General features: G+C 40.3%; 1 protein-coding gene across 4 annotated transcripts in view; it reads right to left on the bottom strand.

Moving 5' to 3' along the window:
• Nucleotides 1-24656, bottom strand: part of PRKAR2A (protein kinase cAMP-dependent type II regulatory subunit alpha) — a 67368-nt gene extending 42712 nt beyond the window's left edge. Inside the window, exons 1-2 of one of the 4 annotated variants that reach the window (XM_075713870.1) lie at nt 24445-24656; nt 18319-18335 (exon numbers count right to left, since the gene is read on the bottom strand). In XM_075713870.1, the coding sequence (XP_075569985.1) occupies nt 18319-18335; nt 24445-24656 (229 nt within the window). Of the gene's footprint in view, nt 1-6469; nt 6487-18318; nt 18336-24403 lie in introns of all 4 variants that reach the window. The other 3 variants (XM_075713871.1, XM_075713868.1, XM_075713869.1) reach the window with 3 other exon arrangements.
• Nucleotides 24657-27809: the final 3153 nt, after the last annotated feature.

Genomic DNA, 27809 nt, shown 5'->3' with positions numbered 1-27809 from the left:
AAAACATAATTTGATAAGTTTGCAGTAAAAACACCTCATCTAGGTCGTAACAGTTTCAATTAAATGATTAACTTGTCTCAAACATGGATTCAGGTATTTTTAATCAACACCGTTAATAGGTAAATATTATTATTTCAGGCACCATCTTGCACGTGCAGATTTTCTTGTCCACCTTTTGACTACTACACCTATTTCTTACTCATCTTTAAGAATAACATTTTAACGTCTTTGAACAGAACTAATATACTATAGAAAACTCTGACATGCTTCGGGTATCATAGAAAAAAAATACGGTTTCCAAAGACTATGGCTTCTTTTAAAATCTCGATTATTTTATCCCATAGTAGGGTTCAGTGTCATCAAAACAGCATCAAGTTTTCCACAGTGTTAAAAACAAGAAAAAAAAAACATAACCTTTTAAGGACAGTTAAGAAAGCACTATTATTCTGCCTCCACAAAGCTTTTAAGATTAAAATCATAGTTTGCTTTTCTTACACCAGTGACAGTTTTAACATGTATAAAATTTCAGGTTCACTTTTATATGTTGTCAGAAGATGACTATTTTTATGCTAAAGAGATAAAATCTGACATTTCCTACTCCAGAAGATTAACATTTTCCTTTGTTCTGGCTTACCAATGAAAAGCTCTCTTTGTTTATGACTATTTTCAGTATTGCACAGACAGTATAGCCACTCCTATGGCATCCTTGTGTTTTGTCATTAGAAGCACACGGAGAAAAGCCTGGCATCAAGACTGCTGAGAGAACAACTCCTGAAGGTCCCACATACGCTAGATTAGTCTGTGGACAGATTCCAAAAAAATTAGATGGGGCGGAAGGGAATAATACATTTATTGTTAACCCAGCTTGTTTCCTAGGTTGAACACTGAAGGGCATCTAATTTAAAGCAATAGTGATAGATACACTAATAGTAACCTCTTACGCCAGCACAGCCATTGGAGCACACCTCTGCCTACATCGTAACACCACCACAGTGAATCCAGCATGCCAACCTGGTACCACTCAGGAGAGCTGGTATCTTCAACAAGAAAAAGAAATCACTGCTTTGAAACAGGAAACAATTTTTTTTTGTACCCACATTTAGAATTTCTCCCCTGCACACCAATGGGCCATGTCTCAGGTCAGTTATACGTTAATCACAAAAATTATAATGAGATTAAGAGATTTGGTTGTGAGATGATTGTATTTCAAACTCTCCATTATGTCAAAACTCAGGTGCAGCAATATTCAAGTTCAAAACATCTCACACCTTTGGCACAATCCCTGCTTTTACTTGGCTCGTAGGACCTAAGACCCAGTTACTGGGCAAACACAACAGAAACTGAGGTAAATTAAACCATTGTACCAGAAGAGACCAAAACCGCCCAATTTCCTCCCTGGCAGCCAAAGGCAAGTGACACCAGCAGTGGAAAGGGAGATCAAGCTGTACATTCCACAGTGTTGCCAGAACTGACTCAGGAGAGCAATCCTACCCCACTGTTTAATAAAAATCAGAAATGTCTGCTGAACACATGCGTATTTTCCATACTGTCCTGAGGCACTGACTGAATTAAGCATTAGATAGGAACACTTAGCAGGGGCTGTTTCAGATTGAAAAAATTACAGGTTTCTAGCTGTAGGATTCTTTATTTACAACTGCAATTTCTAGAACCAGTCAGTTCTCCAGTTTAAATGAAATACTTATTTAATAAATAGTTATCAACTTCATGTCAGTAACACTTAACCTCACTCATCATTCTCCTTTTCCTGCACAGGGGGGGGGAAGGAAATAGTGGGCATTCATTCATATATACACGAATGCCATATATATACCATAAACACTCAAAGAAGAAACAATGCTATAAAGGTGCTCAGCTTCCCAATTTCAAAAACATTTTATACTAACTTCAATCAGCTAACGCTGCAAAAATTAGTCACGTACATATTTGCTAATAAAAGACTGCACAACCTTTCTTCCTCAAAGTAAAAGTTATGTCATTCCATTTATTTAATAAAAATTATTTTAATCATTTGCATAAATAAATCAATACTTTACATTCTGTTAGTTAAACTGACAAATGTACCTTATATCAAACAGCACTACTGCCGTGCAGCTATCCTAATGCTTGTTAGTGGCTCCATTCCATTTGGTTTTCTCACTTGAAAAATTAGGGACATAATTTCAAAAGCAGAGACTGGTACGTGATAATGCTGGGAACCACTGACCTCAAATACAGGGTTTTTTAAAAATTTTTTAAAAATACTTTTCAAAAGAGAAAGAACAGGAATTTCTTCAATATTCTTCAGTTTGCTTCAGCATTGAGATTTTCTTTGAAATATCTAGTGCTGGGTTTTGACTCACCATGCCTAACTTCTAAGAGTTCTGACTATGGTTAGAGGCAGGTGTTAAAATTCAGCCCCATAGGTGAAAAAAAGGTGAAAAAAATATATAAAAGTATATAAAAAAAAAGTATATAAAAAAAAGGACACAGATACTAATTTCCCACACACACTTTCAAAAACCAAACCAACAATTAAAGTATTTAAGCCAAACAAGTGACAGTAAAATCATTCTCCAACTTTACAAATCAGATCTAAAAGAATGTATTTCCTACAGTGCATGGGATCCCTTCTTTGTCAGTGTACTGAAAAGTGACTGGTAAAAAACACCAGCAAGCTTTTTAAAAGTTACACTACTACCATAATAGTATAAGTTATTTCTCTATACTACTTAGAAGCATTGTACAGTTACAGAAGATGCTAAAGCTTGAAATGAACAGAAAAATTACAACCATCATTCTCCCAGCTATTGCTATCCTCTTCCTACACATACTAAGAACATTAAATTCTTACAGAAAGGATAAATAAAACTCAAAAGATCAGTTCAGGGTCACAGGAAAAAAATTCAGGGACAGAGAAAGAACTGGCATTCCAGGCATGACATTAGAATACTAAATGTTACCACTCTGTACTGCATACCTTGAAAACTTTATTTCTCTTCCTCCACAAGCACTTTGCTTTCTACTAGGACCTGTGAACACTTCCCAATTACGACTGGGGGGGAAAAATCCCCACATGCTGATTGTTTCTGATACTGGATACAATTTATAGCAGCAGACTAAGTTAAGCTATTGTGCACACAAAAATTTAATACAGATCTTTCATGTAACACTCTAATCAACTGAACAATTTTTTGAATGTTTCCTGATGGAAAGATGGAGCAAAGTTTATAACAGGTTGCATAAATTCAGTAGTATAGTACTTGGAGTTCGTAGAGCATTGGCATAAAATACCAGCTTTATTGAAACAGATTAGAAGAAATCAGTGACTTCCAGAGTACTTTCCCATAGAATCACGGCACAAAATCATCCTATGTGAACAGAGACAAAACGAGAAACAGAATGTAAACTGTTCTTATTTAACAAGTCAATTAAGATTAACCAAACAACATGTGAGTTGACACTATAAACTATTAAAGCTGAAATACCAGAGGCAGAGTGGAGTATAAATCTGAGGCGTGACTGTCTCTATGGAATGTTATATCAAGTTACGATAAGGAAGTGCTAGACTACAGCTGTCAAACTGTTTTTCTACACACCAAGATGTTAATGGACTTACATGAATATGAACCATGGCAACTGTGAGAAAATTTAAAGATTCAAGTATCAACTTTTTAGCATTTCTACTAGTTAAAAAGTAGTGTTATAGCAGAAACAAGACTTTCCTCATCAGATATGCAATCATACTTTAATAAATGCAAATCTGAACTTGTTTTTCAACAAATAAGTAAAATAACGGGGTTCCCTGTGACTATTACTAATATAATAGTTACATATCCATGATTTCCTTCAGGATGTCCCTGCTGGACAGTGGCAAATTCCACTTACCCCTTCCAGATCTCGGCTTGATAAGGTGGGGAGCATGAGTGGGGCTACAAACTACTACATTTTTTTCAGAGGCAGTTCTGCAACCTAACAGTCCACCTGTCAACATTTCTTTCAGAAAAGCAAAACAGACAGAAATGGACAAGAGTTTCACAGGTACCAATTTTTTTTTTTTTTACTTCTATTCCCCCCTCAGAAGAGGATGGAAATTCAGAACCTGGTTAGAGACAGGCAGGAGAGATTCTGATGGTGTCAACTGAAGCATGCCAGATATTCAGAGGAAGACAAAAGGTCAGGGAACATGAGGGAGGAAGCGAGTTCTTTCAGAGGACAAACAGAGGGAGCATGGAACATTAAAAAAAAAGGCAGAAAATTGGAAACCGTGGTCTAGGATTGTCTGTGTACACACACACTTTACTTTTCTGCAAGAGACTGTTACATCTATTAAGTTGAAAACAATAAAAAAAGTTACATTAATATTAAACCATGTTTTCCTCTCTGCTGCAGGAGAAGTAATAGAGGCATAGATACCTTTTCATTCCCAGTATTTAAAAATAGCTCTTATCAGTAGCAAGAGATAATAAAATATAAAAACAAAGTAGCAACGCATCCTGGTCTCCAATTTAATTGATTTTTTTTTTTTTTTTTATTTGGATTTAAAAATCACTGACACAAAATGGAAAAACACTGTCTGGAAGCCTCATCTTAAAGAAGCCCCTGATCCTTGCTTTCAGAGATTTTAGAACTCCTCTGATAGAAAGAATGTAATAACTACTTCTGAAGGAGAAAGTTGAGTCAACAAGCAAGGCATCTACGTTAGATAAAAAAAGATGTTTTACGAAGTTATTAAAGCTGTTGTGATATTTTGGGTTGCCTTCTTTCTTTTTTTTAAAGAGAGAAGAAAAATTAATATCCACTCTGGAATGGTCGGACTTTAAACAGCTGATAAATTCAAGAAAGATAAATCTTTACTTGACTGAAAAAATCTGGGGGAACCTCTGGTTATAATAGCACTTCTTGACTAAGAGGTTTTTTTGGGTTTTTTTAAATTAAAGACACTAGGAAAATGTTTCACTATTTCAATATTCTCATTCCATGACTGAATTTGAACAGTCAGGCATGGTACTATTTCAATTATGTTTCTCAGCAGATATTAATTCAGTACCAAAAAGGACCATGACCCTGTTATGCAATGAACCCTGCTCTCAGAATCCAGGAGTTAATACAGCCTGACTGAAGCCTAAGTACAGGAGGATGAATACCTATCAAGCAGCACTCCGTATTATCTGACATTGCAATGGCATGACCCACACAGCCCTCTCCTATTTCTTGCTGACATGTCTCAGATCTAGCCAAACATGGCACTTTTTTTTTTGGTGTTGATTTTTATGAGTGCAATCTATATTATGAAGATCTAATAGATAGCAATAAAGTATGCATTTGCTTTACAGACATGAAATTGGACAAATTCCCAGTGCTAAGGTACAATCTCAGCTGAAAGGACGCATTTCACAGTGATTAAAGATATAATCGTATGCTGATACTACAACAGAGATTGTCAGGGACTGAAATGAAAGACTTTGGAATTTTTTCCAAGGATTAGAAAGACAAAATTATACACTGCACAGAAAAGGAAGGATGTTGCAAAGAACTAGGAGAGTTAAGAAGCAACTGACAAATCTTCAAAGAATTGTCAAAAGAGGCAAGACACTGGAGGGTACAGCAAAACAAGACACAGTAAGTGAAAAAGGGAAATCTGCTTGGGCTTTAGGAGCAAGCTTAAAGAGGAAGGCATTTCAGAGATAGGGAAGAAAAGGAGACACATTAGTAATATCACAGAAGTTTTAAGAGCCAGAATGACATTAGGCTTACAAACCCAACATTAGACAATAAAAATTAAAGATCCTGAACACAGTTGGAAGTGACTTTCATAGGGATTCTCTGACAACGAAAAAGCCAGAAAGGGTCAGAGATGAGTATGAGACTACAGAGTAACAGAAACATCACATCAAGGAGAAATAATGGCAAGTTTACTTAAAAGAGATGCTTCATACAGGAAAAGGTGCATCTTATCTAGGGAACCACGAGGCATTGCCCAGTCAGTAAGAAACATGGGCAACTCACCCTCGTGTCTAGGTGCAGCGGCAAAGGAAGGACAGCCTCTTCCTTTTCCAAGTCTCTTGACTCTTCCCTTCTGTCTTACCACTCCTGCTTTCAAACTTCACCTCTTTATTTACCAGACTCCCATCCCACCAGAAATCACAGATATATTAGGCAGGATTAATACTTCAGGGTATTTAAGATCTTTGAAATGTAATGAAGACAAATTTTGTCTGAAGCCTTTTTGGTAGAAGCTTCAGAAGTGCTGTTGAAAGCAACATTTGACTCTAACAAGTACAGGTTTTTTAAAGCAACATTTGCATTTCAACTGATTTTTTACTATGGTTTTGATTTCTAAGAGACTTAGAAGACTTAACTTCACATCTTCATACCTCTTAAAACATCATACCCTAAGGACTTTTGACCAGATTTTTATCCTTTGGCTGGTTATAAGGTGCAGAGTCATTGCTCTATGTTACAGATTAACACTTAAACCTCTTTTGGCTTACTTGGAAAGCTGAGTTTCACCAAACATACTTGGAGAGTCTGGAGATCATTTCTAGATGAGTCACAAAAATGTCATTTAACTACATCTAGTAAGCTACTCCATTTTGATTATTTCCAACTGCACCTCTTCCATAAATCTCTTTCCACAGATTAATGAACCATATACAGGTGAATGCAATGTGAATAAAGTTAAACCAAACAAAAACTCGAAATATATAAGCCTGAGCCAAATTTGTCTACATTTCACTATCATTAAATACTCACATTGTATCACAGCACAGAGCCACTTCTAAGTATAAGTCTAAGGTACACAAGTCACTGCCCCGAAGAGCATTGTCTTAGTCACTACTTCTGATCTGCCACTGACAACAGCCAAGATCACTTTTTTTTCCATTTTCAGAAACCTAATTAAAAGTCCCACTATTATCCTGAATAACTGAATGCGCTAAACAGTATTATGAAAACTTTAATGAGAGCAACAACCCACTGAAGGCCTCTCATGACAGGTAAGTCAGATTCACCAGGCAATTTCCATACTCCTTCCTAAGGGAAGTGGCACCCACACATGTGGTCTGGGACAACATCATCAAAACCAGCTTGAATGAGGTCCAGACACAGCTGTTCCTCACTCTGACAGTACCCGGTCACTGCTGTCCTCTCCCAAACCTCCTGGACAATTCTGGTCTCAGTCTCACTGTGGTCTAGATTTTAAAAACACTCTTGTCAAATAGTATTATCCTCAGGAATAGCACACAGCCAACTTCTCTGAAAGTATGCATATATTTATATTTACATATAAATAAGTACCCTTGCTGAAGCCAGGAACCTCTTCTTTACAGCTAGGCCAGTAACTTTGAGAGAAACATTAGCCAGGCAATATAATTACAATAGCCAAATATAATCCCAACACAGATCTGGGTGCAAATCTTCATTAAAGTAATATGGATGAAGTGGAAAATGTTAGCACCGGCTTTAGTGTTTCCACAGCCTCGGGTATAAGCTATTGTAAAATTAAGCATAAAAAGGGAGACGAGCATGTCACAGCGACGGTAGTAACACTAGCGAGTTAAACTGTGTACTGGATTTACATATTTCACACCTCCTTGTCACTGCCTTTCCTATCACCTCTTCCCCCTGTACACAACTGCTTGCTCCCTTCTCGCACGCCTGCATTCTGCCTGAGAGGGTAAGACACCTGCAGCAGCAAAGAGGAAAGTTACAATTCCCACTCACATAGAAACCCTTCCACTTTCTGTTTCAATACCACACTTACCCTGTTATTTCCAAGACTTTTAATATATTCCTACTACCAAGGCTTTACTCCGTATCTCAAGGACTGCCACAGAAGCATGATAAATACTTAATTACTTAACCCACACACTTGCACAGCTGGATTGCTGCTATTTTCTGAAAGCTAATTTTGGGTTTGAAACAGACTACATTGCAGTGCACCACTGATGTTCTTGTCGCTCTCTTCGTTTCCCAGTTTTATACTACCTCTCCTAGCCAGGATGAACTTTTCCTAATATACCTCACATAACATTTTCAAATCCCAATTAAATATACATACCTATATACACTTTTACACAGCCTTCATCAATGAACAACAACTCAACTCACAGACATCCTACATTTCAACTATTATCTATTGCCTCATATCTGTCCTTTAGGCAGAGGCATATTTTAAGGCACAGCAAATGTTGCATGCGTCCCTAATATTTTTCTAAGGTACATATGGCATTTAAGACTACTTCAATAAAGCATAATGCTGCATTTTTATTTGGATGCATAATGAAGAGTTGATTTCCTCCTATATGTAAAGAAAGATGATGACGATACACAGATATTCTTGTGGTTTAGCAATGAAAAACAAAGAAAAAAAGAATAATTTTGACTGCCTCTCAGTTTCCACCAGAAACCCAACCTTAATTTTACATTCACTACATTGTATTTTAGAGAGATTCCATCTGCTCTGTCTGTAGTACACATTAATATTCAGAAGACATCTGCAGTGTGCAGACCAAGCTTTTAATTGGAATCATGTCACAGCTACCATCACACAACACTGAATGTAAATGTTGGCTATCTGCACTTGGCAGCTGCTTGGCAGGCTTATTATAAAGTCCTACTGAGACTGATAGTGTCTTTAAATAATGCAGTATCAGGACATAAAAGGTATCTTGAAAAATCAAATATTTACTATCATGAAACAGTTTTACAATGCCATCCATACCTAATGTAGTTTACTAGCACCTTAAGCTACTTATAAGCAAAATGGTTTATATTCAGCCATAATTTTCAAAGAAAGTCAACAAATTGATACAACTGAACACTCACATCTTTCATTATGATAGATATTTAAGCAAGTCTAACTCGTACACAAAAGAGGACAAAGAAAACTGAACTTCAGTGCAACTGAAATTGTGCAGTCTCAAAGCATTTATAAAAATCTAAAATTCAATCATTGCTAAGCATGTAAGAGCACCTGAATAAAAGAATTCCATTATCAGATGTGCTTAGTGATTTAAGACACTTTCCTACAACATCAGACTAATTATTCTAGAATGAACAATAGTTACCTATTTTCAAGATAAAAACAATGCTAAGTTAACAGCATCATCATTTGCTTCAAATCCTTGCCAAACAATAGTAATACAAAATTATATTTTCCCAATCATCTACCTATTTTCAGCTTGTACTCTTCCATAAGTTTCTGAAAAATGTGGTAGTGATCAGCAATCTATATGGAGAAAAGTGTGTGTGTACATATATACACACAAACTAAAGTTATCTCTCCAATACAAGCTACTAGTTGTTACACCGTCAAACTGATCTTATACATGTTGCAAGTTATTGAAATCTTATCAGTAGGTAAAAGGGAGAACTCTAAGAACAGCAACACTTGCTTTTCATGAAATACACATTTTCTTGGGGAATTTGTCTTCCGCTACCTTTGCCAAAGTATCATAATACTTTTTCACAAATCTAATGAAACTTCAAGACCATAGCTCATTAAGATATAGATATGTTGTCACAAAAATAATTGCACAAGTAGAGGCAACCTAAAAACAGAAAGTCACCACAATCCAACTGTTCTAACTCTACTGCCCTTCTCTGAGAGACTAATTGGCTTAACGGATACTGCTTAGCTTCAGTACAGCTTCCAACACAATAAGTGAATTACACAGAAGGGGAAGAAGAAACTGTTTGTGCCCATTTTAGAACACATTATGGTGGAAGGGCAACAAAGAAGAAAAAAAAAAAAAAAAAATCAGAGGACAGAGCAAGGTTTCAGTCCCAAACCTGAGCACACAACCAGAAGATCAATGACCTCTGAACTGTAGCAGCACTTCACTTTGTTTCAATGCAAAGGAAAAAAGGGTTGGTCTTAGCTTTTCTTCAGTGATATACAGCTGGTTCGCTCAAGTTTGCACTAGAACAGAAAGGAAGAATTAACATGGGCAGTTACAGATAAGATGCAGTATAAGCAGCTTTTCCTTTTGCCTCTTAGCTATTTACAGTCTCGGATAAAACAGATTGGAGTCACTGTCACAGTCAGGTACTGTATCTCATGTGACAGACAGTAAGAAACAACTATTACTGAACTGGTTGTACAGAAAAGAGCAATTTAGAAGAAAAATATGGAAGAAGAGAAGATTTGAAGCTCAGCAGAAACAACCAGCAACACTGAAAATGTTTTATATACCCAGCATGGATGTTACACAGCTGTACTTGCTAGGTCAACCTGAGCTCAGGATTGTATAATTATAGGTACATAGGTAGGATTTAAGAATAGCATGCTACAGCTAAAACAGGCGGCACATAAAAGCCCATAGTTCTTTGGCTGGGTCACTTCTAATTTCATTACCAATTCCTACTGCCGTTACTGATTTGGACGATGAAATATAGCATGTTTTTTACATAAGACAAAGCTGGAATGGGTTGTGCTCTCATCTGATTTGATCTGTATAAAAGAGCAAGAGGAATTTCAATTAGAAAGACCAGCATCAAGCATCACTTCAAGCTGATTCAGAGCCTAATCTCACACATCCACATTTAAATCAGGGCATAAGTACATTTGTATATGCCAAGCAAGACACGCTAGTTTCATGGTATCCTGCGCTGCATTAGGAGCAGTGTTGCCAGCAGGTTGAAGAAGGTGGTCCTTCCCTTCTACTCAGCCCTGGCAAGGCCGCACCTGGAGGAGTACTGTGTCCAGTTCGGGGCTCCCCAGTACAAGAGAGATATGGACATACCAGAGAGAGTCCAGCAAAGGGCCATGAAGATGATGGAGTGGAGCATCTCTTGTATGAGGACAGGCTGAAAGAGCTGGGACTGTTAGCCTAGAGAAGATAAGGCTCAGGGGAGTTCTTATCAATACCTGAAGGGAGGTTGCAAAGACAATGGAGCCAGGCTCTTTTCAGTGGTGCCCAGTGACAGGACAAGAGTCAATGGGCACAAAATGAAACACATGAGGGTCTGTCTGAACATCAGGAAACACTTCTTTTTTACTGTGAGGGTGACCAAGCACTGGAACAGGTTGCTCAGAGAGGTTCTGCAGTCTCCATCCTTTGGAATATTTAAAAGCCATCTGGGCAACCATTCTAGGCAGCCCTGCTTAACCAAGGGGGTTGGACAAGATGACCTCCAGAGGTCCCTTCCAACCTCAACCATTCCATGATTCTGTAAAGATACTCGAATGGCTCATTAAAGCTGATACTTTGCTTCCAGTTTAAGTTCCGATGGCAAGAAGGCAAATAGAAGTAAACTTAATTTGCAGACCGATGCATTAAGGGACTCTCTAGTTTCAGGCATCCTTATTCCAGGTAGGTAACTATAAATTTTGACAGAGCCACTGTATAGGTTTTGGGCTGTTGGGGTTTAATTTGTCGGGCTGGTTTTTAAAGGGGGATGAGGAGAAAGGGAAGAAGAGAAGATGCTGAGAAATAGCCTGGGCTTCTACAATTTCTTACCAGGGGCACATTCTCCATACTTGCAAACAGCACTTTCTCAGGCATTTTAAAAAATTTTCAGTGATGACCCTACTGCAACATACTAAACAAGTTCTTCTACTAAGGCCACATAAAAGCCAACAAGCATCCACATGCTGGACAAACCTCAACATACATATCAGCCCTCTTAGCCAGTGTCACAAAGGGCACCTATTATCAGCTGATCATCTACAATAACTTCTGCATCCTTCCCCACATCACTGTTTTCTAGGATTTAGTACTCTAGCCTATAAATGTAATCACCACTGAAGACTGACTCTTGCCTGAACAGTTCATGAAAGACCTTTCTCAAAAGATCAACAATGTAAAGAGCTGGCTCAATTCTTCTTGAAGTCTGATTTTTACAGGGTTTTAAAATTAGGTGCTTAAAAAAAGACCAAAGACGTGTTGTTGATTTGTGAAATAAAAAAAGTGTATTCAAAGAACTAGTGTCCTCATATGTGATATGTTCAAAAAATACACTTGGAGAAAACATTTTATCATGCATCACATTTTTTAATAATCAAAGCCAGAAAACCTTGGTCAGTTGTTTATAAAATGTTCTAGATATACTTGCAACTGAAGTTACTGGTTTTCTAGTTTAAAGGAAAAAAAACAAGCAAGCAAAACAAAACCAAACACACAAAAAACCCCACACCAACCCACAACTTGTGTCCTATATACAGATTTATCTACAGTAGTGATAGATGAGATGCACAGGATTTACAGGATTTTATCCTGTAGCGGCAGCTTCAGAATCAGTGCTGGACACCAGGTTTTCTGCCCTGCTTCACCTCATGTCTAGGGTGCAGGATCCTCTGTATGAGCGTAACCGACTCTACCATTCATGTTAATTCTCTTGTCTGGTGCTTTACTAGGGAGCCAACACAATGTGAATCGCACCCAGCCCTTCCACACCACCGCAGCAGGTAGCACAGCCTCAGCTCTGAGGCAGGATGACAGCCAGCGGACTGAGGGGTGGTGCAAAGCGTAAGATAGAAGGTACAGAAGAGAATCATGGATTCTACGGAAGTATTACTAACATCTCTGGCAATTCTGTGATTCTGCATGTATACAACATGAAGTACTACTTCACTACCAGTACAATTACATTCATCAATAATTCACAAGTGAATCTTCTTCCATTCAGATATAATTTGGTAACAGTTTCTTTTAGTAAACAAAGTATAAATAAAATCGAGTAGATTCTTAATATGTATGTTTTAAAATTTAGAAAAGTTAAAACTTCTTATATCTGGGAAATCTTCAGGTTGTGATATACAACAAAATTATGAGCAAAAATAACTTCACCACCACATCGCAAAATAATGTATTTTATAGCTTTTCTTCTTTCAGATTTATGCTTCTAACAATATTAAGTCAACATACAGCAAAGCTTACTTGAAACATATAGCTGTAAAAAGAATAATCTCCATGCAAAAACTGTTTTGACAGACAACCTCCCCCCACACACACACACATACTTCCAGTAATTGCATCCTGTGCGCTTTCACAGGAAGAGGATTTTGGGGAAAGAGGAAGGGTGAAGACAGACAGATTTGTCCTGTTTCCTAAGAAGGGATAATAGTAAAAATCAGTGTGTACTCCCCAGACCATTCATGTATGCTCATGAATGTTTGAAGTCCCTGCAAGAGGGCACAAGTTAGCATTCATCCTAACATAAATATGCCAGTAACAACAAAAACAAATTCCCTGACCAAAGTGAGCTGCAGCGCGTGGCAAGTGCTACATGGCTCAGCTTCCAGATGAACTGATTTTTAGTAGCGGAACTTCTAGTATAAAAGCTCCCCAAAGTCACTGTTACATACTACTTCAAAGTGAATGGTACACATTGCAAATCTTTTAGTAATGAAAAGTCAACAGTGTTTGCATGTAAAAGCTATGAAAAGTTTAAAAAACCACTAAAAAAACAGTGCACATCATATGAAGTTATATTGTTTCATAGTGCTATTAAAAAATGACACAAGGCACAACACTTAATAATTAAATGCTTTTGGCAGCAAGAAATTAAAATTACTTCACAGGGATATAAGAGATGCTCATACAGAATACAAGAGAAGCTGAAGCCCAGTTTATGGCTGTTTATCATAAAGGTACACAATCTCAAGATTAAAATTAAAATCATTATACAAATTGCATCCAGTGGTGTTTAATTTCTATAGGCTTGAGAAACTGGAGTATTCAAAGTAACATCACCACTCTGAATAGTATTAAGTTTTAGCATTTTAAAACAAGAATAGTTGTGGAATCTTCCCCCCGCCCCTCCCCAAAGGTGTCAGAGAGAGAAGACTGAAAATTAACCTATTTTAATGAGCCCTCTTTCATAACTGATCCCTGAGAAAGCTTTAAGTCTTACAAATATGTATGAATTATAATCAAAAACATTGATAACATTAAATGTTAAAAAACCTGTTTCAGAACAATTACTTTCAAAAAAAACCCCAAAAAACCAGACGAAACTCCGTCATCTTTGCATTTTCATTCCAGAGCTGTCCATGAGACATCTTTCATAGAGAGGTACTCCCCATGTCCATGACAGCCTGAGACAGACCAGTCTTACACTACAGCATGTCCTTGAGGAAGCAATTCTTCCTGAATTATCTGGATTAGCACAACTGTTGTCACAGAAATGACAGTGTTTACTGGAGCCCCAACAGGAAAAAAAACATACAAATATTTCTATTTTTCTTTTCTTAAAATCTCTTCTATGGAATACAGTTTTCTCAATAGGAAGCAGAAAACAATATGCTATCCCAAGGGAGGAAGAACAAAAATGGAAATGAAGGGCCATTGTGACATCCTGCTTTATAACAGTCTGCCAGTATACAATCACCAAGAACAAGGAACTTGGCACTACAATTTATTAAAAAATATGTAGGAAAACTACAGAGTAGTTTCTCAACCCTCATCTAAAAAACACACAGTTCACTCCCCACACAAACTCCACACGTTTTTAGAATACTCGGCAACAAGAAAAGCAGTGCTTGAGGCTTTGGAATCCTTCACTGCATACCACTCAGATTCAGAGGACAGAAACAGTTACAGATGGAAGAACCTCTTTTTACCAAAACCACCACTTCATAGAATCATCATAGAATGGTTTGGGTTGGAAAGGACCTTAAAATTCATCTAGTTCCAACCCCACTGCCATGGGCAGGGACACCTTCCACTAGAGCAGGCTGCTCAAAGCCCCATCCAGCCTGGCCTTGAACACTTCCAGGCATGGGGCATCCACAAGTTCTCTGGGCAGCCCGTTCCAGTGCCTCACCACCCTCACAGTGAAGAATTTCTTCCTCACATCTAAACCTAAATCTACCCTCTTTCAGTTTAACGTCATTACCCCTTGTCCTATCACTACATGCCCTTGTAAAAAGTCCCTCTCCAGCTTTCTTGTGGACCCCCTTCAGGTACAGCAAGGCTGCTGTAAGGTCTCCCTGGAGCCTTCTCTTCTCCAGGCTGAACAACCCCAACTCTCCCAACCTGTCTTCATAGGGGAGGTGCTCCAGCCCTCTGACCATCTTTGTGGCCTTCCTCTGGACTTGCTCCAGCAGGTCCATGTCCTTCTTCTGTTGGGGACCCCAGAGCTGAACACAGTACTCCAGGTAGGGTCTCACAAGAGCAGAGTGGAGGTCTCCCTTGACCTGCTGGTCATGCTTCTTTTGATGCAGCCCAGGATACGGTTGGCTTTCTGGGCTGCAAGCACACATTGCTGGGTCATGTTAAGCTTCTCATCAACCAACACCCCGAAGCCATTCTCCTCAGGGCTGCTCTCAGTCCATTCTCCACCCAGCCTGTACGTCTTGGGATTGCCCCAACCCACGTGCAGGACCTTGTACTTGGCCTTGTTGAACTTCATGAGGTTCGCATGGGCCCACCTCTCAAGCCTGTCAAAAGTCCCTCTGGATGGCATCCCTTCCCTTCAGCGCATCAAGTGCACCACACAGCTTGGTGTCGTTGGCAAACTTGCTGAGGGTGCACTCAATCCCACTGTCCATATCGACAACAAAGATGTTAAATGGCGCCGGTCCCAATACAAACCCCTGAGGAACACCTCTCGTCACTGGTCTCCACTTGGACATCAAGCCGTTGACCACAACTCTTTGAATGAGACCATCCAGCCAATTCCTTATCCACTGAGTGATCTATCTGTCAAATCCGTGTCTCCAATTTAGAGACAAGGATGTCATGCAGGACAGTGCCAAATGCTTTGCACAAGTCCAGGTAGACGACGTCAACTGCTCTTCCCTCATCCACCAATGCTGTAACCTCATCATAGAAGGCCACCAAATTTGTCAGGCATGATTTGCCCTTAGTGAAGCCACGATGGCTGTCACCAATCACCTCCTTATTTTCCATGTGCCTTAGAATAGTTTCCAGGAGGATCTGCTCCATGATCTTGCCAGGCACAGAGGTGAGACTGACTGGCCTGTAGTTCCCCGGGTCTTCCTTTTTTTCCCCCTTTTTAAAAATGGGGGTTATGTTTCCCCTTTTCATCTCCAACTTACAATCCTAATCCTTCTTCACAGAACAGTTTAGAGAGAAATTTTGTGACAACTTGCTCCATTTTGCTGGTAAGGCCCCTGATCATGGACCATCCTGGTTCAGACTCCACCAACACCCAAAAACGAGTGCAGGGTTCCAGACTTTTGTAAGATGACCTCAGAATGAAACCTGACATCATGCCAGTTGGAAACTGAGTTCCTGCAGGCTGTATACCATTTCTGAGGAGAAGCAAAGCTGTTCTCCAAGCCACCCTCAGACACTTAACAGGAAATAGAAGGAGGGAACAGAGCGGCTTAATTTTTTTATAAAAATAAAAAACAAGCTTGTTTGTTGTTTTTAAATTATCATAAAAGCAGTGCTACAGGAGGAATACCTGCAGTCCCTCCCACACGCCTTGAAGGCAGGCTGTTCCTAGAGATGTCTTCTCCCCTAAAGGGAATTTCCAAGTCTATACACAGAGCAGAATTGCCACTACTCATCATTTGCAATTTCTACATAGAAAAGAAATGCCCCAGGATGGAAAGAGCTAATAGCAAAACTGCTACTAATATAATGCTGGGCTTTATTATACACAACTTACTGTATATTTATGAAACAGAGGCCAAATCTGAGCAGTGTAAGTGTAAGACAGGCTTGCTCTCTTCTAAACCTCCTATTTCCTACCCATTAAAGCACACAGAGAACACTGCCATGATCACTGCAATTTTCACAAACTCACAGACAAAACACAAATGACCACAAGCAGCTGCTTGTTCCATGTAACAGACTTCTGGAGTTTTCTCCTGGTAGTCCCTTTTTCAGATCTGCACTTTCAAAAGAAAAGGATCCTTTTGCATTAAAAGATCTTACAGGCACACACCCTTTAGTACAATTAGTATCTTGGTGCAAGAGTCTTATATATCAGTGTTTTGTCCACACTCAGATTTCTCAAATTCCCCACTAGTTACTTTTCTAACCAATGTTCTTACAATTTATGACTTACCTCATCAGTTTCATATTACAGTGATGCACAAAGATACTAAAAATGCAGAGTGCAGAAGAGCACACGTTATTTGCCATGCAACTAATGGCACCTCAGGAAAAAAAACCTAAACCTAGGTGAATCAAAGAATCTTGAGGTACCAAAAGACACCAAACAATCGTTACATACCAAAGAAGTACTGATGCAAAGCCAGATGTGGATCACAAAGATGCAAGTGCAGTAGCATATCTAAAGGAATCTAAAGGACTGTTACAGAGACAAGAATAATATCCCTCTAAAAGAGGAACTGGTACGTTTGTTAGAGTTATATTTGTCATTGTCTCCCTCTTCTTTCACAAAAAAATATGAATGATCATTCATGAAGTTGAAAATGTTACTAAAGCCAGTGAGAAACATTCACAGCTCATCTTGGCTACACTTCCAGTCTTCATTTGAATAATGAGCAACTGCTCTTTGTTAAACATTAACGCTTTTTAATGACTGACTGGTGAATAATTTGAAGCGAGCTTGTTCTCTGTTGTCTCCTCCTCTTCCCGAGATCTCCATTGTCCTATTTTATATAAGAGGATACAACTAAACTTCAGTATTAGCAAAAGGGGAAGATGACACTGCAACACTGACAGAATTGTCTCAGTACTCTAATTTAGTTTATTAATGAAAAAAAAGCACAGTTAAAAAAGGAGCTAGTATTCAGTACAATATCTAGTATTGCAATACAGTAATTTCCTTTAGCTTAATTTCAGAACCAGCTAGAAGAATCCAATTTTAGAAGTTTCACACATTTTTTCTTACAATAAACTTTTTCAACATAGAAAAACAAGCTTTTAAGAATTCAGCAATAATTTACAAAGGCTAGTTACCCAATTCCTTTATAGCTAGTTACGGTCTTTTTAGAGGCTGGTACACAGAGTAATGCGGTTTCTGTTTGCCCAACGTAACAGTAGGATACTAAAAGAGCAAAAACTGAGTCTAGAATTTAATTTATCTATACAGTTATAGCTAGTAGCAAAAGCTCTTTCAGGAAATATCAAGCTTAACAGTTAAGTGAAAAGTTATCAGCATGCAACAGATCACAAATATGAAATTAAAAGGAATTTTTAAAACTACTGCTTGTTTCCTCACATTCTAAGAAGTACACATTAATTAAGGAAAGCAGAATGATTATGTCAAGCCACTGAGAGCAAACTGCAATAAGAGGGTATCTTTCTTGAGAGATCTTAAGGACTGTCTGATAGATGCTACAGAAACATTAACAGTGCTGATGACAGGATGTTACAAACACTGTAAGTATATTATGTCAAAATTGCAAGAAACTTTTCTTTTAAAATTGACACAGAAGTTCTTCCTCCCTGATGTAAATCAATATACACGTAGCAATATCCAGTGAGGTTTGCAAATTTCAGTCAACTCATTTACAATTCTCTGTTTCTCAGCCGGCCAGCAGCTTTTATTCTTTCACTTCATACTTTAAATTCTTTTACTACCTCAGGTAAGAATGATGTATTACACCTGTATTTTAATTAAATTTTCATTTGTACTGAAGATTACTGATGAAACCTTCCTTCAGGCTCCACTGAGATACAAATGGTGACTTCCTTAGAACTACATCACTAAGTTAAAAAAAGTCCTAGTCTAATCTTGTAATACAGTAAGTACAATCTTAAGAACAAACGCTGAAAAGCAAATCTTTCATGATAAGCAAGTACAGAAGCAAAAAGACCTCCAGAAAAAAGTTTTACATATTTTGTCCAAGTAACTAAAAAGAAGTTAAATCAGTCTTCCTTAATACTTAGTTTATCTTCAAAGTTCCCCTGTGTGAACAAGATAAATATAGGGAGTAAAGTTCCATTAGTACTAACACCAGTTACTCTATTTAATCCTGCAGATTTAAGTCAGTGAAAACCGTCTCTGTAAAAGCAAAGACATGTTCAAGTACAGCAGCTGCACAATGGTAGTCTTGGTATTTTTTATGTTAAAAGACGTTCAAGATACTATGGTGCCGAGACCTGTTAAAATCAGAAAGTTAAATGTAGAAAAATATTCCTCTTAAAACATTATCATCATGGATGCATCGCTAATACTTTGCTTTATAATTTAAATCATGTTATTGATGGAGATCAAAGAATAAATAAAACTAAAGCTTATTTTAAACCTTCAGGTTGTGAGGCTTGCTCACACATACACTCTTTTTAAACCTATTAGAAAGAAAGCACATGTATTTTTTTCTTTGTATACTAAACTCAAAGGCTTAATACAGTTAGATCATAATCTAGAGCTTCTTCCTCCATCTCCCTAAAAATCTAGAGACTACTTAAGTAGAGCACAGAACACCTTTGTTATAATTACTATTAAGCTATTAAGCCACATGAGACAGTCAAACAAATTTCAAAGGAAAAAAAAAAAAATGTAGCACTAGCAATTATCAGATTATAAAAATGCCCACTGTGCTACCTAGAGTTTAAATAGAGTAGCTATTCTTTGGACTGAATTTGCATCATACAATGCAGTAATACCGTAAAAAAAGATGTTCTGCAAAGAGAGGCTCTTTGAATGTTAAGAAAAAAAAAAAAAAAAAAAAAGAAAAAAGAGAGAGAGAGTGAGGAAAGAGCTACCGTGCTTTATTCCCTGTAAATTAACAATTATGGAGGAAGTAGGTAGGTGAAAGTACTACTAAAAAGTTAAAAGTGCTTCATTTTAAAGGTGACAGTATCTCACAGGAACACTTGCAATAACCCACGAATCTGAATTACGTCTGAAAACTTGAACAGGATTCTTCAGAAGGACCACTAGTCTCCTTATCCTATCCTTCAAAAGTCTAAACATCATCTGATTTCTATCATTCAATAAATTTCCTTGAATTATTTCAGGAAAACAGCAAGGAGTTATGCCTGACCTGTAAATTGACGTAGACAGAGCATAAATGCTTTGTGATTGATGTAACACAGTAATTCCTGAGGAATTCCATAGGACATATCAGCCAAGTACAGAATAAGAAAGCATAAGCCAATAATGCTTAAGAATAAGAAGTAATCTTAAACAGTTTTAATATTAAGCACTTCTGTTAACAATTAAAAAGATAAAGATTTCAAAGATGGGGTAAACCCTTATTCTGTATCACATCCAAAATCTAATGATGTAAAAGTGCATTTCCCTACTCCCTTCTGCACCCCTTCTGCTCAGATACCCTACTGATGTTTTCAAGATGACATTTAGCAAATCCTTGAATTTTAGTTGAGAAGAAGCTCAGTGCAGAACTAAACAGGATCTTTCCACCTGTTCATCCAGATTCATACGCACCATTTTCTTTCATAACAATAGAGCATACTGAAGAGGATTATTTCAAAAGCAAAAGATCAAGAAGTGTCCTCTTTTGCTGAGGGAACAGCTGAAAAGCGCACAATCTTTCCTTCAATATCAAAGTGAAACCCTGGGAAGGAAAAATTCGATTTGCACTAAAATACTTGTCATTAGCTAAAACATCTGAGTTGCTCAAGTCAGTATATAATCCCAAAAATATTTTGGTTCCACTGTTAGTTATATTTAATATCTCCAACAATAAACACAGGTGATTTTTTTAATTAACTGATTACTATTACAAACAAGGAAACAAAAACCGGAAAGTTAACGCTGCAGCACCTTGCACCTTTGTGCAGTTGCCTGAACTGACAGGGAAGGAAAGCTGCCTGCCTTCCTTCAGATGCGCTACTCACAACAGAAGGATTCCCAAAGCCACGACTCAGTCTCAAACGGTGGACAGACCATTTCTGTGGCTTTAATTTCACAGCCTTAATGCATCCATTCAGAGCTTCCTTGTTAAAATTAGAAGTGTCATAGTCAAGGACACATTTTAAGAATACGTATCCATCCTTGGTTACGTCCTCAGCCTGATTTTTGAAGTTGTCACTTTACATCTTTTCCCAGCTCTATCAACTTGTCAATTTTGCAGTTATACCAATCAAATAAAGGCTCTGAGGAAAGCTTCGTATGTATAAATTCTCTGCCACAGCCCACCAGATAAATGTTTCTGGAGGTTCCCCCCTCCACTATCATAATTTTCTTTACACACATTCCTTACACGCCACTCTCTGAACAGCCACATCCTGACGTCCTTTGATCAAATATACAAAACTATTAAAATCAGGGATGAAACTCCAGGGGGTACAGAGAATAAACATAAACCTGGAAGTAATTTTTTAAGTGTCACAAGAAAATAGAAGCCTTTTTTTGTAGTCCATTAGTTTCAGTGACTTTTACCACATAGATGGGAGTGCCATTACAGCAGAAAAGCAACCAGTGGTGTCACTATGACTACATGAAGACATTTGCCACATGGTTTACACCAAAGGCCAAGAGCTCATTCTGATTTTAAGTTATTTCTTGCTTCTATTACCGTATGCACCCAAAGCATACAAAAAACCCAGATAACTTATCTGAAGTGTTCTCTAACTCACAGCATGCAGGTGCAGCCTAGTGAGATACACAAATTTAGTATTGTGCCAGAAGTAGAAATAGGAAGACAAGCACATTTTTTCTGCAGACATCTTTCATACTCCTAACATATAAGACCAGGTTAATTATTTAAACTAGCTTTAAATTGTTTTAACATAGTACTTTACAAAATCACCGCTGCTCAATTCATCTTTATATTTAAGAACAGCCATGGAAACGTTTTTAAAACATCCATTTGGCCTGTCATTGCAACTCAAAGGTAAACAAGTGTTAACCTACAAAAACAAAGGGACATTAATGGTAGTCTTTCCTAAATTGTCCAAGATGAAAAAATGCAATCTTAGTAAACAGTACTAGGGCCTGTCCAGTGAGATTATCTGAGATTTTTTCGTTTTGTGTGTTTTCTCCATCTTTAAACGTCCTTTAAATGCTGAGCAGTCTATAAGCACACAGGATGTGATCTCCCACAACAAGGTAGAAGTATTGTCCCCTCCGTAAAATTCATAGAGGACAGAGATATCAGAACCTCTAACTTAACATTTTCTCGTTAATAAAGCCTTCTACAATAACAGTTACAACGGAAATGTAAAAAACATGTAGCCATGGTTGACTGCCCCCCACAGCGTTAAACAATGTAAGAAAGAATCGTTTCCATGACCCTACAGAGACCCTCGCCTGCTGTTAAGTAGAACACAGCAGTCTTCCTCCCGCAGGTCTTTGAAACTGTGAGGAGGGTACAGCACGGGTTTTGAGATAAGAAGCAAGACAGCGTTACTGACAGTGCCACTTGCCTAAAGGGCTCTGACTAGCACAAGTGACACTGACCAGCCTCGTTAATTTAATTTTCTCTCTGACTAAGATGGAAAGATGATGAGCAGAAACTTGAAGCAAAGGAACCACCTTTCTGCTTTGGACAGCCTCACCACATAAAGCTGTATTTGAAAAGTTGTTTGCCACCATCAAGTTTTTAGATTTTTACCCGAAAACATTTAACTTCAGAGGACCCTTTCAGCCACACTTGCCAACATTCACCAGGAAAACTTTACACTTACTTCCCTGGAGAAGATCTTTCAAACCCTAAAACAAGATAAACTGATCAAGTAATAGAAAGGTTGCTTTCAATGACATTAAAAGCTCTGGTGGAGTGGGGTTATTTGTTTATGGGTTTTTGTTTGGTTGGGTTTTTTTTTAAAAAGGAAAATGCTATATACAGACATATTGCACATTTTAAAAAATTACAGCCAACTATTTACTGCAATTTTTCCAGTCTAGAAGTTCATTTTTAAATAATACATTTACAAGAAACTGTAACTTCTTGTGTATTTAGAGATGCTTGAAAATATTGCTGACTTGGGTTGCAGGACAAAGTCACTTGTAATTACCATCATAAATCTGTGCTCATGCTTGCACATCCCCTTAACTTCAATCCAGTCGCTACCAGCATCCACCTCTTTAGCCTCCACCTTTCATCTTCTCTTCTTCATGCCCTAAACAGAACCTCTCTCTCATTAGAAAAAATAAACATTCAAATCTAGACAGCAGTTGCAAACTGCTTTTTAATTCATTCTGACTATACATTTTATTGTTGTCCTCTCACATACTTGCATGTCCTGTTTAGGTTGTATATTTTCAAGAGCAGAAGCTGCGTTTTACTTCCCAGACTGTATGGGCTGCAACAAGAGCTGGTCTCTCGATGCTTCCTTAATAAAAACAATTATTTGTCCACAGTTTAGTTTCTTCTTGATTCTTTAAAACTGTAACCAGAGCACAGATGTAAGAACGCACTGCATCCATGAGGTGACATATAGTAATTGGTCTCAAAGAGGATCCTCTATCAATAAAAGTCAGAAACCTTTACTCACGTTATAGGTCAAGGGCACAAGACCTCCAAATGAGGGCACTGAAAGTTTAGGGAAAGCACACCTTTTCTCGCCTTTCCCTCTCCCCTTAAGTTACCTTCTAATAATGAGAGAGCATTCAGTAATTTCAGGTCCAAAATTCTGGGTGTGCCAGGAAGTACCATTCATAAACATTTTAAATAACTTTTTGCATTGCAGCTGAACTACAGACCAAATTATAAACACTGCGCATTGCGCAACACACACAGTACGTTTTGACAGAATAAAAATGGAACTATCACAAGTGGCGTTTCGCTGTCCAGATCAGGTAAGTACCTTTTCTATCTTAGAGAGCTACGGTATAAGCAGGAGTATACAGGTGGGTTTGCATTTTTGCTATTTGGTAACGTATTAAAAAGTTATTTCGGTGCTTTATAATAACCACTTTAAACACAGAGCACCGGCAATAAACATCCTCAGCTTCAGCGAAAAGAGCACTTGTCCACGACGATTTAAAGCCAGAAACGTGAAGATAAGTACAGAAGAGGTTGCACAATAACACATGATCGTTCCTATCACATGCTTGGCAGTATGCTCAATTCACTGCGATAACTCTGGTCCGACCCCGGCGCAATTTCGGCCGTTACAGGGCAGCTCTGTACCTCTGCTTTCTGACACCCCACCCAGGGAAGGAGTCTCGTACCGGAGCCTAGGGGCCTAGCGTTAGGGCGAGGAGGGCTCCCCCCGAGAGGCCAGCTCTGCCAGCGCACAGCTGCCCCACGCCACAGCTGACAGCCCGCACGGAGCCCCGGGGGGAAGGACCCCGCCGAAGGCGCCCAGCGGTGCCCGCCACGGTGCAGCCCTGCTGCAAGAGGAGGCAGCCGGAGCCTCTCCCCCATTCAATCCATGCCGCCCGCTCTCGCCCTGCAGCCCCGAGCAGCAGCGGCCGGGGCAGCGGCACCGAGCCCGGGCTGGCGGAGGCGCCCGGCCGGCCCTGCGGGCTGCTTCCTCCCCCGGGGGCAGGACCCCGCCGCTCCCGGCCCTTCCTCGCCGCCACGGGCAGCCCGGCGCCGCCGCCCCTCGCCGCCACGGGCAGCCCCTCGCAGCCTCCCCTGGCCGCCGGTACTCACGCTCGAAGTCGGAGTCCGAGTCCTCGTCGCCGCGGTCGGGCTCCTCTTCGCCGTTGGACTCGGTCTGCATGGGCTCCCCGTCGAAGCTGACCACCCTGCGGCCGCCGCCGGCCGCCTCCTGGTCGCGGGCATCCCGCAGGCGGGCGAAGTACTCGGCGGCGAAGTCCAGCAGGTCGGACGGCCGGTGCCGCAGCACCTCCACCGTGTAGCCCTGCAGCAGCTCGGTGAGGCCCGGCGGGATCTCGATGCTCATGGTGCCGGGGACCGAGGAGGAGGCCGCCGCCTCCCCCGCTCCGCGGCCGGCTGTGGCGGTGGCGGGCTCGGGGCCTCCCTCCGCGGGCGCTGACTGACTCCCGCCGCTCCGGTCACACCAGCCGCGCCGGGAGGGGGGGGGCGGGGGACGGGAGGGAGGAGGGGGGACGGGAGCGGCCCCGGCTGCGCATGCGCGGGAGCGGGCGCGGGGCCAGCGGCCGCGCAGGCGCCGAGCGGGTAGGCGCGTGCGTCACTGCGAGGCGCGGCGCGAGCGGGGGAGCCGGGCACGAGGGCGGCGGCGGCGGCGCGCGCGGAGCGGGGCGGGGCGGGGCGGGGCGGGGCAGCACCGGGCGTCCGGCGGCACCGCCGGGGCGGAACGGCGGGAGCGCGGCAGGAGACGGGGTGCCGGGACCGGCTCCGCGGGGCGGCCCGGGCCGTGAAGGGGCGGGGGGGGGGGGGCGGGGCGCGGTTGTGCGGCGGGTGCAGCCGGTGGGAAGCGTGACCGCGGCCCGCGCCTGTGCCCGGGGACAGCGGGCCGAAATCGTTACCCAGCAGTGGCGGGGACTGGGAACCGGCCTGTGCGGCGTTGGCAAACCTTTGGGCCGAAGCTGGCAGCGTGGGTGAGGGCAGGGGTAGGGGTCAGCCGTGGCCGCTGGCGCAGGCCCTTGCCTGGCATCAGCCAGCGCCTGGGCGCCCCAGAAGCGGGTGTGCACGGCAGGCAGGAGGCTGCCGCAGCGGCTTTTTCATTTTATTTTATTTCACATCAGTGCCCCCGTATGCTAATTTCTTCTTCTCACGGTGCCTGTGAGGGTGTCTCAAAGCTCCCCCCAGGAGCGGGAGAAGGAGGTTTTCTTTGATCGTGATCATATCTAATCTAAATCTTGGTCTAATTCTTCATTGGAATTAGATTTAGGCCCTCTGACCCCTCTGGTTTCTTGTCAGAATTAAGTCATTAAGTAAATATTCTTAAAACTAGTGAGCACGTGAGAAGAAGCATGCAGGTCTTCGCACCTCTTGGTAAAAGCCGTGTAAAGCCGTAGTGTCATCACCTGTGAAATGGTGGCAGTAGTATTGACCTGCTTAATGCTGAATGCCTGAGAGCATTAAAGACGAAGGATTTCAGAAAGGTGAAACATCTCATGAATTGCTGATGCGTGTGAGCTTTGGAGATACCTATTCATATGTTATTAAATGTGTTTTATTCAGATTTTTGCTTGTATTTTTTGGACAAGACCTACACAAGTAGTGCTGTTATCTGTTTATACGCACCAGGGAGATTTGGCAGATGCCCAGGGGTAGGTGACTGGCTGCGTGGCGGGGAGCCATCGGCCTTTAAGGTTTGACGTTGCTGGAAAGCTAGTCTTGGAAGAAAATAGGCAAACATGGCTCGAGGGGAATAGGGATGTTGGCTTAGTGAGGCCACTGTATGTTGTCAGTGTAAATATTTTTATTTAATTCTTTTGTTTCAACAATAAAAGGGCAGAAATCAACTTGTACTCAAAATACAAAATTTCACGTAGAAGCCTGGAATTGGCTGAGGCGATTTACTCTCTGTTTTGGTTTTGTTTGCTCGTGTGCCAGAGGGTCCCATCGCTTATCCAGATGGTTCTCACCAGACTCCCATACAAAGGTAGTCTGTTCCTCGCCGTTGCACGGAGAGCACGACTGCGGATCCCAGAACACCCCATTCAGTGCTTTTACTGCCTTTATTCTCAGTGAGGGAGGCCAGTTGGAAATCCTGTGGCACTTACTACAGCACCCAGCCTCTCTGGTAAAAGATGTTCTTTGTAATATGGCTCCCATATTTTTTATGCAGGGGAAGATTACGTTTTGCATCTATACAAAATGAACAAATTAAAAACAAGTACAGGAAGTAGATTTGCCACGTATCATCAGTTTGTCTGGAGGTTTCGTATGAAGCCATTTCTCTTCATTTTTATTTTTTACTGGAGGCACAACAATTGCAGTATCATCCCTTTTTTCAAAAGATATTTGGTACTGCTTTTTCATCTACCACTCCTACCATATTATCTTTCTGATGGTCTCAAACAAGACGAGCACATTTCACTGCTCAGTGTATATACTTTAACTACTGGTAGAACTGCTACAAGGAAATGGTTTTGATCAATGAGAAAGCCATAGTTGGTTAGTCCCCCGCAAAATTTAAGTGAGATTTCTGATGAGATCTTTCCGCTGCCAGTTGGGTGCTGAAGATATTACTGGTGGTGAAGAGGTAAAAATGAAATTTAAAAAATGCTGTAAAAATGAAAAAAACCAAAGAATAAAAAGCATTGGCAAGCAGGGTCGGAGGAAGAAAGAGAAAATCTAATTCCAAGGGAATACGCTTTTCTTTCCCACTCTCTTGCACAACAGCCACCACAGACAATTGCCTGCTTTTGGCATTAGTCAGCTCTTGTATTAGCTTTTAACATTTGTTGATAATTTTCTCTCATTTGAGCCTGTGGATATGAATCTGGTTATTTATATGAAAAAATGTGTTATCAGTAAATATTGTTAAGTCTTTGAAGAGCTACATTGTGTTAGCCTTCTGATATTTATATGTCCACACATAACTAATCAGCTTCAGAGGAAAGTAAACAGCAGAGGTCTGTTTAGCCTCTTTCTGAAGGTCAACGGACAAAATAAAAAGCATCCAAGGTCACATGAAGCACATTTGCAAGCTGGTTTACACCACGGTTTCTCCCATTTCTTTATATACCTCTTTATTTTGTGAGGATCAGAACCGATGGCACACATGCAAGAGACTTGCCTGTGATCAAGTTAATTATAATACTGCCTGCTGTGCATACATATAGCTTGTCGTATGCTTTCTTTCACCCTGGATTTGCATAACTTTTTAAATTATTACTATAACAAGCATCCACATTAAAAGGATGGTAGAAAACAAATTAGGAAATGCACTTGCAGCCTTAATTTGATCCCCTTTATAGTAACATTTTTAGTTCATGCAGCATGACCAATGCAGTTTCTTTCTGCTGGCTTCATGGCGTATTCAGCACCCGGTACGGAATTAGATAAAACTTGTGTAACTGATGAAGCTGGTCCCCACAGTATTCTTATCCAAATATATATATTTTTCAGAATCATATTTTTCCTAATACTTTTTTAGTATCCGAAAGCCATCCCCATGTTT

Source organism: Pelecanus crispus, chromosome 7 (genome assembly GCF_030463565.1).
Source record: "Pelecanus crispus isolate bPelCri1 chromosome 7, bPelCri1.pri, whole genome shotgun sequence".
Lineage (NCBI taxonomy): Eukaryota > Metazoa > Chordata > Aves > Pelecaniformes > Pelecanidae > Pelecanus > Pelecanus crispus.
Note: the sequence above shows the minus strand (reverse complement) of the source record. Positions and strands in the feature narration are given on the sequence as shown.